A 13,020-nucleotide genomic window follows, 5' to 3' on the forward strand; every position below is an offset into this window, starting at 1 on the left:
CCAATTGAGCAGCTCACCGTCACCCCAATTGCAATCAAACAACTCATCGAAAGCGTCCCTGGGACCCATCGCTCAGGACCACGGCACTTCGTGCATTTACTCACTGAATGGTGGGTTATCTTGCATTGGTGAGGCAATCTAATTGCTATACTCCTAAACCAGTAAAATTCCCATCATGAATTGTGGGACAGATCTGGTATCTAAATGCCTCCTTGAGTAACTATGTGATTATTTTCTTTCTCTCTCTACAGCTCCTGAAGCTGACGAGTTAACCTACTGTGTAGTGCAAGGCACGAAGCCCAGAGAAGGTAATGATTTGCTTTGTAACTGGCTGGAGGGATATGTTTATCTCATAGGATTGGATAACTGCTTGGGTGGGGCTCGTTGGGGGGGGGGGGCGGTGGTAACGATTATCTTGTGACTGTGAGAAGTTATCTGGCAAGGGTCTCAATCGATCGATGCAGTCTCGGACTGCCTGTATCGGAACCACAGTACATGGACTTGTAAATGACAAAAAACAACTATTGCCATTTTGTGAGTTCCAGTTCTTGGGAATAATATCCTTGTAACTTGCATACAAACTATCGCTGTCCTTGTTTTCAGATAGCTATTGCGTGGATTATCGTGATTGTTTTCAATAATAATTTTGCAACTAACTACAACAACGATAACAATTGTAAAATGTAAATCGATCGATTTAGAAGAACGTGTGCAGGAATTACAATAATTATTCATTCCTGTCTGGCTCAAAAATAAAACAGGAATGGTGCTCAACCGTGGCTTACCAACGAAATTAGGGATAGTATCAGATCCAAAGAGGAGACATATAAAATTGCCAGAAAAAGCGGCAAGCATGAGGATTGGGAGCAGTTCAGAATTCAGCAAAGGAGGACAATGAGATTGATTAAGAGGGGAAAAGTAGAGTATGAGAGTAAACTAGCAGAGAACACAAAAACTGACTGTAAAAGCTTCGATAAATATGTGAAGAGAAAAAGATTAGTGAAGACAAATGTAGGCCCCTTACAGTCAGAAATGGGGGAAATGATAATGGTGAACAAAGAAATGGCAGAACAATTAAACACATACTTTGGTTCTGTCTTCACAAAGGAGGACACAAATAACCTCCCAGAAATGTTAGGGAACCAAAGTTCTAGTGAGAGGGAGGAACTGAGGAAAACAGTATTAGTAAAAAAAATAGTGTTAGGGAAATTAATGGGGCTAAAGGCTGGCAAATGCCCAGGGCCTGATAAGCGACATCCAAGAGTACAAAAAGGAAGTGGCCCTGGAAAGCATGGATGCATTGGTGATCATCTTCCAAAATTCTATAGATTCTGAAACAGTTCCGATAGATTGGAGGGTGGCAAATGTCACCCCACTATTTAAAAAAGGAGGGAGAGAAAGAACAGGGAATTACAGACCAGTTAGTCCAACATAAGTAGTGGGGAAAATGTTAGAGTCCATTTTAAAATATGTGATAACAGAACACTTGGAAGGCAATAACGGGATTGGACAAAGTCATCATGTGTTAATAAAATGGAAATCATGCTTAACAAATCCACTGGAGATTTTGAGGAAGTAACACGTCGAATCGATAAGGGAGAACCAGTGGATGTGGTGTACTTGGATATTTAGAAGGCGTTTGATAAGGTCCCACACAAGAGGATAGTGTTCAAAATTAAAGCACATGGGATTGGGGGGGCGGGGAACATACTGTCATGGATTGAGTATTGGTTGACAGACAGGAAAGAGAGAGTAGGAATAAACGGGTCTTTTTCCGGGTGGCAGGCAGTGACTAGTGGGGTACCGCAGGGATCAGTGCTTGGGCCCCAGATATTCACAATATATATCAATGATTTGGATGAGGGGATCAAATGTGAGGTTATCCACTTTGGTTGTAAAAACTGAAAGGCAGATTATTATCTGAATGGTGATAGATTGGGAAAAGGGGAGGTGCAACGAGACCTGGGTGTCCTTGTACACCAGTCGCTGAAAGCGAGCATTCAGGTGCAGCAAGCAATTAGGAAGGCGAATGGTATGTTGGCCTTCATTGCAAGAGGATTTGAGTACAGGAGCGGGGATGTCTTACTGCAGTTACACAGGGCCTTGGTGAGACCACATCTGGAGTATTGTTTGCAGTTTTGGTCTCCTTATCTGAGGAAGGATGTCCTTGCCATGGAGGGAGTGCAACAAAGGTTTACCAGACTGATTCCTGGGATGGCAGGACTGACGTATGAGGAGCGATTGGGTCGACCAGGCCTATATTCACTGGAGTTTAGAAGAATGGGAGGTGATCTCTTTGAAACATATGGAATTCTTAGAGGACTCGACAGACTAGATGCAGGGAGGATGTTCCCGATGGCTGGGGAGCCCAGAATCAGGGGTCACAGCCTTAGGATACGGTGTATGCCATTTAGAACCGAGATGAGGAGAAATTTCTTCACTCAGATGGTGGTGAACCTGTGGAATTCTCTACCACAGAAGGCAGTGGAGGCCAAGTCATTCGATGTATTCAAGAAGGAGATAGATATATTTTTTAATGCTAAAGGGATCAATGGATATGGGGAAAAAGCGGGAACAGGGGACTGAGTTAGACGATCAGCCATGATCATTTTGAATGGCGGAGCAGGCCCCCGAGGGGCTGAATGGCCTACTCTTGCTCCTTTTTTCCATCTTTCTATTTTTCTATATTGTGTACATTTTGCAAACATTGTCCATTCTTTGAGGTTGCAATCAAAGCTATAGATTTGCCGATGTCCATAATGTATACACATTGCAAACATGCCGTTGTAACACAGTTTCTTCCTTTGACAACATGCTTTAAATATGCCACAAACCATATCTCTAATATCGACAGCTACCTTGAGATTGATCGGAACACTTTACACGCTCAACACTGTGACCTGTCAGGTTACAATGAAAGAGGAAAGAACTTGCTCATGAGAAGCGCCATTCACGACCTCAGGAAGTCTCAAAACACTTCAAAGCTAATTGATTACTTCTGAAGCGCACTCACTGTTCTAATGTAGGCGAACAGCCGTCAATGGGGGTCATTTTAATTATGAGCGATTGTGTAAAACAAGCGCTTTCGAATAGGCTGCACGTTATAAGCGCGTCCGATTATACCTCCCATTGACTTCCATTATAGAGTTGGTTAAGTACAACAAGAAAAGTTTAATTCGAGAGGTATGTGTGGATAAAATATTACAGACGGCAGGACGGGCCAAAGGAGTTTATGGTCAACTGAATTCAAGTACACTTATGTGCACTCTCGACATCCCATAACTGTTTTTGTTATCTCTCACAGGGTTAATAGTTCGACATCATACCTGCTACACTAATGGGCATTAAACAACATAATCATATCAACTTTATTCGAAATGCAGATACTAATACTGTTGCCTTTGTACGTCATATCTATTTATTTATCTACCTATCTATCATCTACCTACATATCTATCAATCTATCTACGTATCCATCTATGTATCTTTATATCACGCTATCTATCTCTCTATCTATCTATCTATCTATCTATCTATCTATCAATTTATCTATCTATCTTTTTATCTTACCACAGCTTCCTTAAGGCCGTGTTTTTTTTTTGCTTCCATGTAGATTATAACAAACCTGCTGCCGACGTAGTTTATTCTGAGGTCATGATGAAAAAGTCAGGAGACGCTGGTAAGTTAAGTGAATTTTTCACAGCTGCTGGACCTTGGAGCTTATCCTCAGGCGGGACCTATAGCCCGCGCTCAATGCACTACCGCCTATTATCAATTTCTAACTCGATAATTTAGATTGTCATTTTTGAAGTGATTATAGTTTCAAAGTTTTTACTCACTTCATGAAAACATGGTTAAAATAATCACTGCAATTGATCCACGAAGGTTCCGGCAAAGTTGTGGCGGGAATCTGGAAGAACACGCGGGAATTTCAGGGCCAATGGGAAGTAAAATCAGGCGGAGTGTAAAACGAGCGGCCGGCACGCTCCCGCTCGTTTTCTGCCCTGCAGTGAAAGTGAAAATTAACCCGAGTGTACATGAAGGTAGAGTTTAGAAAAACAATAACTTGCTTTTATATAACACCTATAACGTAGAGGTACAGGAATAAAAGGTACATTTTCGCTTCTAGAAAGATTCATGATTGTGACAGAGACAATGAACAATTAAGAACAATTGTTCGAAAACATTAGGCTTTATACTGGAGTAGAATAAATTAGGTTAATGTGGAACTAACACAGATTCACAACATCATGTCAGATAGCAGACACTGTAATTATATTTCTGCTGCTTAATAAATTGGGAACAAGGCGAGAGGACAGTTAATGATCCTGCAGAGATTTCTTAGCAGATAATTGGGTAATTTTAGCCTAACTCGTCCTGGCCGAAAACAGACAGGAAAAATCCAGTGGGTGCAAAACCGTTGTTTGCCGGATCCCGGAGTATTTGCGCCAAAGTGGGTTAGGTTAAAATTACCCCTGACTAGGTTTGATTAATCATTGTCTGCCCAGATTGTAACATTATTTGTGTTTGTTTTAATCGCAGGTAAAGATGATGGCGTCTCAGGAGGGAAACAGGTCAGTTATCCTTTGAGGGGAAAGATTCTGCTGATAAATTCCACAACAAATGTTGACTATCGGGGTTGGGTTAACTTGCCTTCCCGAAGTAAAACATCATTCACCAGTCATAGGAACGGACCAATTGAAATCGACAACAGCAAAAACAACAACAACTTGCATTTATATAGCGCCTTTAACGTATTAAGCGTCCCGAGGCGCTTCACATGAGCGATTTCAAACAAAATTTGACACCGAGCTGCATAAGGGGATATTAGGACAGGTGACCAAAAGCTTGGTCAAAGAGGGAGGTTTTAAGGAGAGATTTAAAGGAGCAGAGTTAAGTTGAGAGATTTAAGGAGGGAATCCCAGAGCCGAAGGCCTGGGCAGCTGAAGACACGGCCGCAAATGGTGGATCGGTTAAAATTAAGGATGCAAAAGAGGCCAGAATTTGAGGAGCGCAAAGATCTCGGAGGGCTTTTGGAGGTTACAGAGTAAGGAGGGGCGAGGCCATGGAGGGGTTACAGAGATAATGAGGGGCATGGGCATGGAGGGATTTGAATACAAGGATGAGAATTTTAAAATCGCAGACCGGGTGCCAATGTAGATCAGCGAGCACAAGGGTGATGGGTGAACGGGACTTGGTGCAAGTCAGAACACGGATATCAGAGTTTTGGATGAGCTCAATTTTATGGAGTTTGGAGGATGGGAGCGAAGCCAGGAGAACTTTGGAATAGTCAAGTCTAGAGGTAACTACGGCATGGATGAGGGTTTCAGCAGCAGATGAGCTGAGGCAGGGGCGGAGACGGGCGATGTTTCGGAGGTTGAAGTCGGCAGTCTTGGTGATGGAGTGGATATGAGGTCAGAAGCTCATCTCCGGGTCAAATAGGACGCCGAGATTGCAAACGGTCTGGTTCAGCCTCAGACAGTGGCCGGGGGAGGGTTCAAGTTGGTGGCGAGTGAACGGACTTTGTGGCGGGGAGCAAAGACAATGGCTTCGGTCTTCGCAATATTTAATTGGAGCAAATTTCTGCTCGTCCAGTCCTGGATGTTGGACAAGTATTTTAACAAATCATAGAGAGTGGACGAGTCGAGAGAGGTGGTGGTGAGGTAGAGATGGGTGTCGTCAGCGTACATATGGAAATTGACATTGTGTTCTCAGATGATGTCACCGAGGGGCAGCCTGTCGAGGCAGATGGTTATCGAAAGGAAAATCAGGCTCTGTGTAAAACGGGCACTCGTAAAGCTCCCACTGCCCAGGATCAAATTCATCCCCGATGTGTATTATTTACTATCATCGGGGTCGATGTTTAACTTGCTTCTTGGGTGTAAAAAAAGGCAGAATAGAAAGAGCCCAATATTCATTGGCATTGATTTGAACTCTACGCAAGTTTTCAGCCCAGGCAAAGAGTTGAAAATCCCGTAAAGTAGCAAGTCGTCAGTTAGCTGATTCCTGTCCATTATTTTAAAGGTTCTGTTGCCATTTGTTTACAGAATGATAAAGATCATTGGAGTTTTCCTCCTCCGAAGGATTATTGGAGTCATCTCTCGTTTAAATTTCTTCGCTGATTGCTTCATTGCTATTTTCCTTCCAAGCATTTAATTCTGTTCTTTTTTAACTATAAAAATGAACTCAGAGATGACTCATAATTGGAATGATGTAATATACAGGCACAGTGTGGGTAATTTTGACCACGGTGTCAATCAGACGATGTTGAATTGGTCACTTGTTCTACACTTCTCCCGGCTTTTGTTTTCATTGAAGTCAATGGCAATGGAAATTGGGAGAAGGGGAACTCAGGCAGCTGATTCACTCTCGCCATGTTCTGCGCTGCGGCCGAAGGATAATTTCACCCCGATATTCTCTAATTGCAGAAAAAGAAGACGGACCCGGACGATTATTCCATCACATACGCCACCCTTAATCACGCGAACACTGAAGTTAGTTTGGAAGGAGATCAAAGGGAGGAAGAGAACGACCGTGATGCAAATATCTACGAAAACCTTCAACGGAAATAAGAGCGAAGCAGGAAGAAAAAACTCAGAAATAAAACATGGCGGCAACGTCAATCAACTTATGCTCTTAGCAAATGAGCTGACCCCAGAGACTTTAGCCTGAAGGCAGGTTAATCCATTGTTACTTGCAAATGGCCTTCGAGACACAGATTTCAGTCCCGCCAGCAGTTCAATTTAAAGGGCCCGGTCTGAATGCTTTACTCTGACAGGAATTGCTATGTCAAAGGATAGCATGTCATATTTTTTGCTTTCATATTGTGCAGAAAGACCCTACCTGTGGATTTTGGTGTTGCTACAGGCAGGGCAAAACATGGTGTAAGAGTATTACATTGTCGGCCGTGTTCTGGTGCATTACATCGTAGATGTCACGGGGTTCTGGCCCTGAAATTCCGCCAGTGTTCTTCATTCTTCCATTACTTCAGAGGAAGGTCAGTAGATCCCCGGAGAAATTGTGTAAATGGCTGGAGAAGGCAGGACAACTCCCGCAGAAAGTTAGTCGTTAGGGGCAATTTTAACTTTGAGCACGTTGTAAAATGAGTTACTTCCAATTGGCTGCCCTTTAGACATCACGCTAGATTTTGCCTCGCATTGACGTCAATGTAAAGCAAAAGCTAGCGTGTAATGAGTGGATAATTCAATGTCTCCTGGTTTGCACTATCTCAAATTTAAACTGTCCCCCTTTGTGTCTTCGTGTCATAAGTATGCTGTGTACAGAGAGTGAATGGGTAGACTTTAATCTTCACCATATGGGTGTTTATCATTCCCTGGGCAGGAAGGACAATCTGGAGGGGAGGACGGCCCGTTACTTGCGAAACCCGTCGGATTTTGCTGCCTTTCATTTTACACCCGTATGGTGAAGATTAAAATCTAACCATTCACTCTCTGTACACGGCGTCCTGCTCGACAGATTTTCCTTCTGCGGTTCAGGTGGCAAAGGCTAAACTGTAAACATGATACATTGATGTCGGATGCTTTTGCTCTAAACCATATTGCTGAGATGCCTTATATTGTTTCAAATGTATGGACATTTTGAAATGCTGCATAATGAGATGGAATGGCCAATATAGTACATACAATTATATCGAATTTACAGCAAAGAACAGGCCAGTCGACCAAAATGCTCTGTGCTGATGTTTATGCTCACACGAGCCTCCTCCCACCCCACACCATCTAACCTTATCTGCATATCCTTCTATTCCATTCTCCTCATGTGTTTATCCAGCTTCCCCTTAAATCCATCTACACTATTCGCCCCAACCACTCCATGTGGGAGCGAGTTCCACATTCTCACCACTGTCTGGGTAAAGACGTTTCTCCTGAATTCTTTATTCGATTGATTAGTGACTATCTTATATTTATGGCCCTGAGTTTTGGACTCCTCCATAAGTGGAAACATCTTCTCCACGTCTGTCCTATCAAACCCCTTCAGAATTGTAAAGACCTCTCTCAGGTCACCGTTCAGCCTTCCCTTTTCTAGAGAAAAGAGCCTCAGCCTATTCAGCCTTTCCTGCTCGTAATAACCTCGCAGTTCGGGTATTGTCCTTGTAAATCTTTTTTTACACCTTCACGAGTGGCTCTATGCACTTCTTGTAATATGGAGACCAGAACTGTACAAAGTACTCCAAGTGTGATCTAACCAAGGTTCTGTGCAAGTTTAACATAACTTCCCTGCTTTTCAATTCTATTCCTCTGGAAATGAACCCCGGTGCTTGGTTTGTATTTTTAATGACCTTGTTAACTTGTGTTGTTACATTTAATTATTTGTTTTTGTACCCCTAGATCTATTTGATTTTCTACCCCATTTAGACTCTTATTTTCCAAGGAGTACGTGGCCTCGTAATTTCTCCCACCAAAATGCACAACCTCACACTGAGCTATATTAAAATTAATTTGCTGTTTACACGCCCATTCTGCAAGTTTATTGATATATTTTTGTAATTTTTCGCACCTCCGACCTTAACTGTTTTTATCGTTGAATAATAAAACGTAATTTTGAGAACCTTTCTCTGTTGTTCAGAGATTGACTCACAAATGGACGTCTACTCACAACGATTTTTACCAAACCACCTGCGAACTAAAAGCAGAAATATTGCGGCTTTATTCTGTAACTGGGCAATGTCCATAACCAATCTATCGGGGCTTCATAGGTGACTCCACCAATAAGTGCGTCGGGCTAGGCAGAGGAAACGGGGTTTCCAGAGTTCTCACACATATTCGCACCAATGCTGCTGCATATTTAAAACATACATTTATTTGAATCAATAAAAATCCTGGGATGCGACTCAATAAGTTGAATGTGGTCGCAATTAATTTAGCCTGATGGAGCCAACACGGTAAATCTCCTTTACTGAAAATTAGAAAACAGAATAACAAAAAATCTAATAGTTACCAAGTAATAGGCGGCCCATAAATTATTATATTGCATTGTCAGTCTGTTTTTGTCTATCTGTCAACGGCTCTGTCTGTCTGCCGATCTATCTATATCTATCTATATCTATCCATCTATCGATTGATCTATCTATCGACCTATCCATCTATCGATTGATCTATCTATCCATCTCTCTATCGATCTATCTGCCAATCTATCTATCTACCTTCTATCTATCTATCTATCTACCTTCTATCTATCTATCTATCTATCTATCTATCTATCTATCTATCTATCTCTCGATCTGTCTATCTCCTGGCTTTTTTTTTCTGTGTACCGAACTATCATCGGTTCATCCATCTAGTTTTCCATCTTTTAGCGCTGAAGCGTAAAGCGGTAGAAACTAATTTCGGTCGGTAGAGTAAAACGGGTAGTAAGCTGTGGGATTCCACCCCCACCCCAAACCTCTCCGCCTGTCTGTTCGTCTTTTCTCCTTTAAGAAGCTCCTTAAAATCCATCTCTTCGGCCAAGCTTTCGGTCACCTGTTCTAATATCTCGTGATGTGGGTCGGTGTTAAATTTTGTGTGATAATCGCTGCTGTGAAGCGCCTCGGGACCTTTTATAACATTACATAAATTGTTGTTGTTACTGTAACCCAATTGGGTAGCAGCTGAAACGATACAATCTTACATTCTATGCCCCGGCGAATAAAGGAAAGTATCCCGATTGCTTTCTTAACCACCTTATCGACCTGTCCTGCTACCTTCAGGAATCTGTGGACATGCACTCCAAGGTCCCTCACTTCCTCTACACCTCTCAGTATCCTCCCATTTATTGTGTACTCCCTTGCCTTGTTTGCCCTACCCAAATGCATTACCTCATACTTCTCTGGATTGAATTCCATTTGCCACTTTTCTGCCCACCTGACTAGTCCGTTCATATCTTCCTGCAGTCTACAGCTTTCCTCCTCACTATGAACCACACGTCCAATTGTTGTATCATCTGCAAACTTCTTAGTCATGCCCCCTATATTTAAGTCCAAATCATTGATATATACCACAACAATCAAGGGACCCAGTACTGTACAAAGGCGAGTTGAAAAAACATTATTGCTCTCTCTCTCTCCCCCTCTCTGTGTATCCGTCTCTCTCTCTCTCTCACTGTCTCTGTCTCCCTCTCTCTCTCTCTCTGTCTCCATCTGTTTTTCTGTCGGTTTTCTTTTTTATCTCCATTCCTCTCTCCCTTTGAATATTTGGCTCTCTGTCTCCATGTATGTTTTACTTTCTGTCGGTCTCCCCCTCCATCTCTCTGTCTCTCTCTCGCTGTCCCTTTCTCGCTGTCACCCTTTCTCTGTCTCTATCTGTTTGTCTGTCAATCTTTCTCTCTTTCTGACTTGATCTATTTCGTGTCTCCCTCTGCATCACTCTCTGTCGCTCGCTCTCTGTCTCTCTTTGATTTGATCTCTCTTTCTCTCTCTTTAGCTACCTGTCTCCCTGGATGTTTTTTTTTCTATCTGTCTTTTTCTCTCCGTTTGTGTTTCCTTGTCGCTCCCTCTTGTTCGCTGTGACTGTTTCCCTTTTTCTCTCTCCAGCTGTCTGTTTCCTGTTGCATCTCTTTGACTCTGTCTCTCTCCCTGTGTCAATCTTCATCTTTGGCTCTCTCTCTTTGACTCCCTGTCTCTTTCTCTCTCTCTCTCACTCTCCTATCTCTAACTCTGTCTCTGGAGCATTTGCTGGAGCCGCCAATCCTGATTCTACTATTCGGCTCACTCCAGCTAACCTTTAGTATTCATGTATTGGAACCAATGATCTAATTCCCTTTGAAAAGAATTATGGGCTCAAGAAAGATTTATCCATTTCAGTGCAGACATGCATTGCAGTGGTATGTCTCACACTCTCAGAGCTAAATAAATGTGATAAAAGGTGTGATCTTCTAATTACTGAGTATTTATGGTATGAAACGATCTAAGCTCTGAGAACTACCATGGGCATATGTGACTCGACTGAGCGGGGATGAAAGTGAGACCATTGCCCCACAATTACACTGACCTACTGGTACAGATCTGTGGTTAGTACCTATACTGTACTACTGGTACAGGTTTATGAATAGTACCTACACTGTCCTAATTTTACAGGTCTATGATTAGTATCTATACTGTCCTACTGGTACGGGTCTATGATTAATATTATATTGTCCGACTGGTACAGGTCTATGATTAGTTTCGAAACTGTCCTATTGGTACAGGTCTGTAATTATTATCTATACTGTCCTACTACTACAGGTCTATGATTAGTACCTATACTGTCCTACTGGTACTGGTCTATGATTAGTACCTATACTGTCCTACTGGTACTGGTCTATGATTAGTATCTATAATGTCCTACTGGTACAGATCTGTGATTAGTATCTATACTGTCCTACTGGTACAGGTCTATGATGAGCACCTATACTGTCCTACTGGTACAGGTCTATGATTAGTACCTATACTGTCCTACTGGTACAGATCTGTGATTAGTATGTATACTGTCCTACTGGTACAGATCTGTGATTAGTATCTATACTGTCCTACTGGTACAGGTCTATGATGAGCACCTATACTGTCCTACTGGTACAGGTCTATGATTATTATCTGTACTGTCCTACTGGTACAGGTCTATGATTATTATCTATACTGTCCTACTGGTATCGGTCTGTGATTAGTACCTATAATGTCCTGCTGGCACAGGTCTCTGATTGGTATCTACACTGTCCTTCTGTTGCAGGTCTATGAACCGTACCGATACCATCCTGCTGGAACAGGTTGATGACTAGTATCTATATTGTCCTACTGGTACAGGTCTATGATTAGTATCTATACTGTCCTACTGGTACAGGTCTGTGATTAGTATCTGTACTGTCCTACTGGTACAGGTCTGTGATTATTATCTATACGGTCCTACTGGTACAGGTCTATGATTAGTATCTATAGTTTCCTACTGGTGCAGGTCTTTAATTAGTACGTATAAAGACCTACTGGTACTAGTCTATAATTAGTTCCTCTACTGCCCTATTCGTACAGGTCTATATTTAGTACCTATACTGTCCTACTGGTGCAGGTCTAATATTAGTACCTATAATATCCTACTGGTTCAAATCTATGATTAGTATCTATACTGTCCTACTGGTACAGGACTATGATTAGTATCTATAATGTCCTACTGGTACAGGTCTGTGATTAGTATCTATACTGTCCTACTGGTACAGGACTATGATTAGTATCTATACTGTCCTACTGGTACAGGTCTGTGATTAGTATCTATACTGTTCTACTTTTACAGGTCTGTGATTAGTATCTATACTGTCCTACTGGTACAGGACTATGATTAGTATCTATAATGTCCTACTGGTACAGCTCTGTGATTAGTATCTATACTGTCCTACTGGTGCAGGACTATGATTAGTATCTATACTGTCCTACTGGTACAGGTCTGTGATTAGTATCTATACTGTTCTACTTTTACAGGTCTGTGATTAGTATCTATACTGTCCTACTGGTACAGGTCTGTGATTAGTATCTTTACTGTCCTACTGGTACAGGTCTGTGATTAGTATCTGTACTGTCCTACTGGTACAGCTCTGTGATTAGTATCTATACTGTCCTACTGGTACAGGTCTGTGATTAGTATCTGTACTGTCCTACTGGTACAGGTCTGTGATTAGTATCTATACTGTCCTACTGGTACAGGACTATGATTAGTATCTATACTGTCCTACTGGTACAGGTCTGTGATTAGTATCTATACTGTTCTACTTTTACAGGTCTGTGATTAGTATCTATACTGTCCTACTGGTACAGGACTATGATTAGTATCTATAATGTCCTACTGGTACAGCTCTGTGATTAGTATCTATACTGTCCTACTGGTGCAGGACTATGATTAGTATCTATACTGTCCTACTGGTACAGGTCTGTGATTAGTATCTATACTGTTCTACTTTTACAGGTCTGTGATTAGTATCTATACTGTCCTACTGGTACAGGTCTGTGATTAGTATCTGTACTGTCCTACTGGTACAGGTCTGTGATTAGTATCTTTACTGTCC

At 42.0% G+C, this 13,020-nt stretch overlaps 1 protein-coding gene across 1 annotated transcript in view; it reads left to right on the forward strand.

Moving 5' to 3' along the window:
• Positions 1 to 8,588, forward strand: part of LOC137308905 (uncharacterized) — a 30,401-nt gene extending 21,813 nt beyond the window's left edge. Inside the window, exons 9-12 of the mRNA XM_067977348.1 lie at positions 252 to 308; positions 3,614 to 3,679; positions 4,543 to 4,574; positions 6,429 to 8,588. Of these exons, the coding sequence (XP_067833449.1) occupies positions 252 to 308; positions 3,614 to 3,679; positions 4,543 to 4,574; positions 6,429 to 6,572 (299 nt within the window). The 3' untranslated portion in view covers positions 6,573 to 8,588. The remainder of the gene's footprint in view (positions 1 to 251; positions 309 to 3,613; positions 3,680 to 4,542; positions 4,575 to 6,428) is intronic.
• The last annotated feature ends 4,432 nt before the right edge of the window (positions 8,589 to 13,020 follow it).

The sequence above is a fragment of the Heptranchias perlo genome, unplaced genomic scaffold (assembly GCF_035084215.1).
Source record: "Heptranchias perlo isolate sHepPer1 unplaced genomic scaffold, sHepPer1.hap1 HAP1_SCAFFOLD_143, whole genome shotgun sequence".
NCBI lineage: Eukaryota > Metazoa > Chordata > Chondrichthyes > Hexanchiformes > Hexanchidae > Heptranchias > Heptranchias perlo.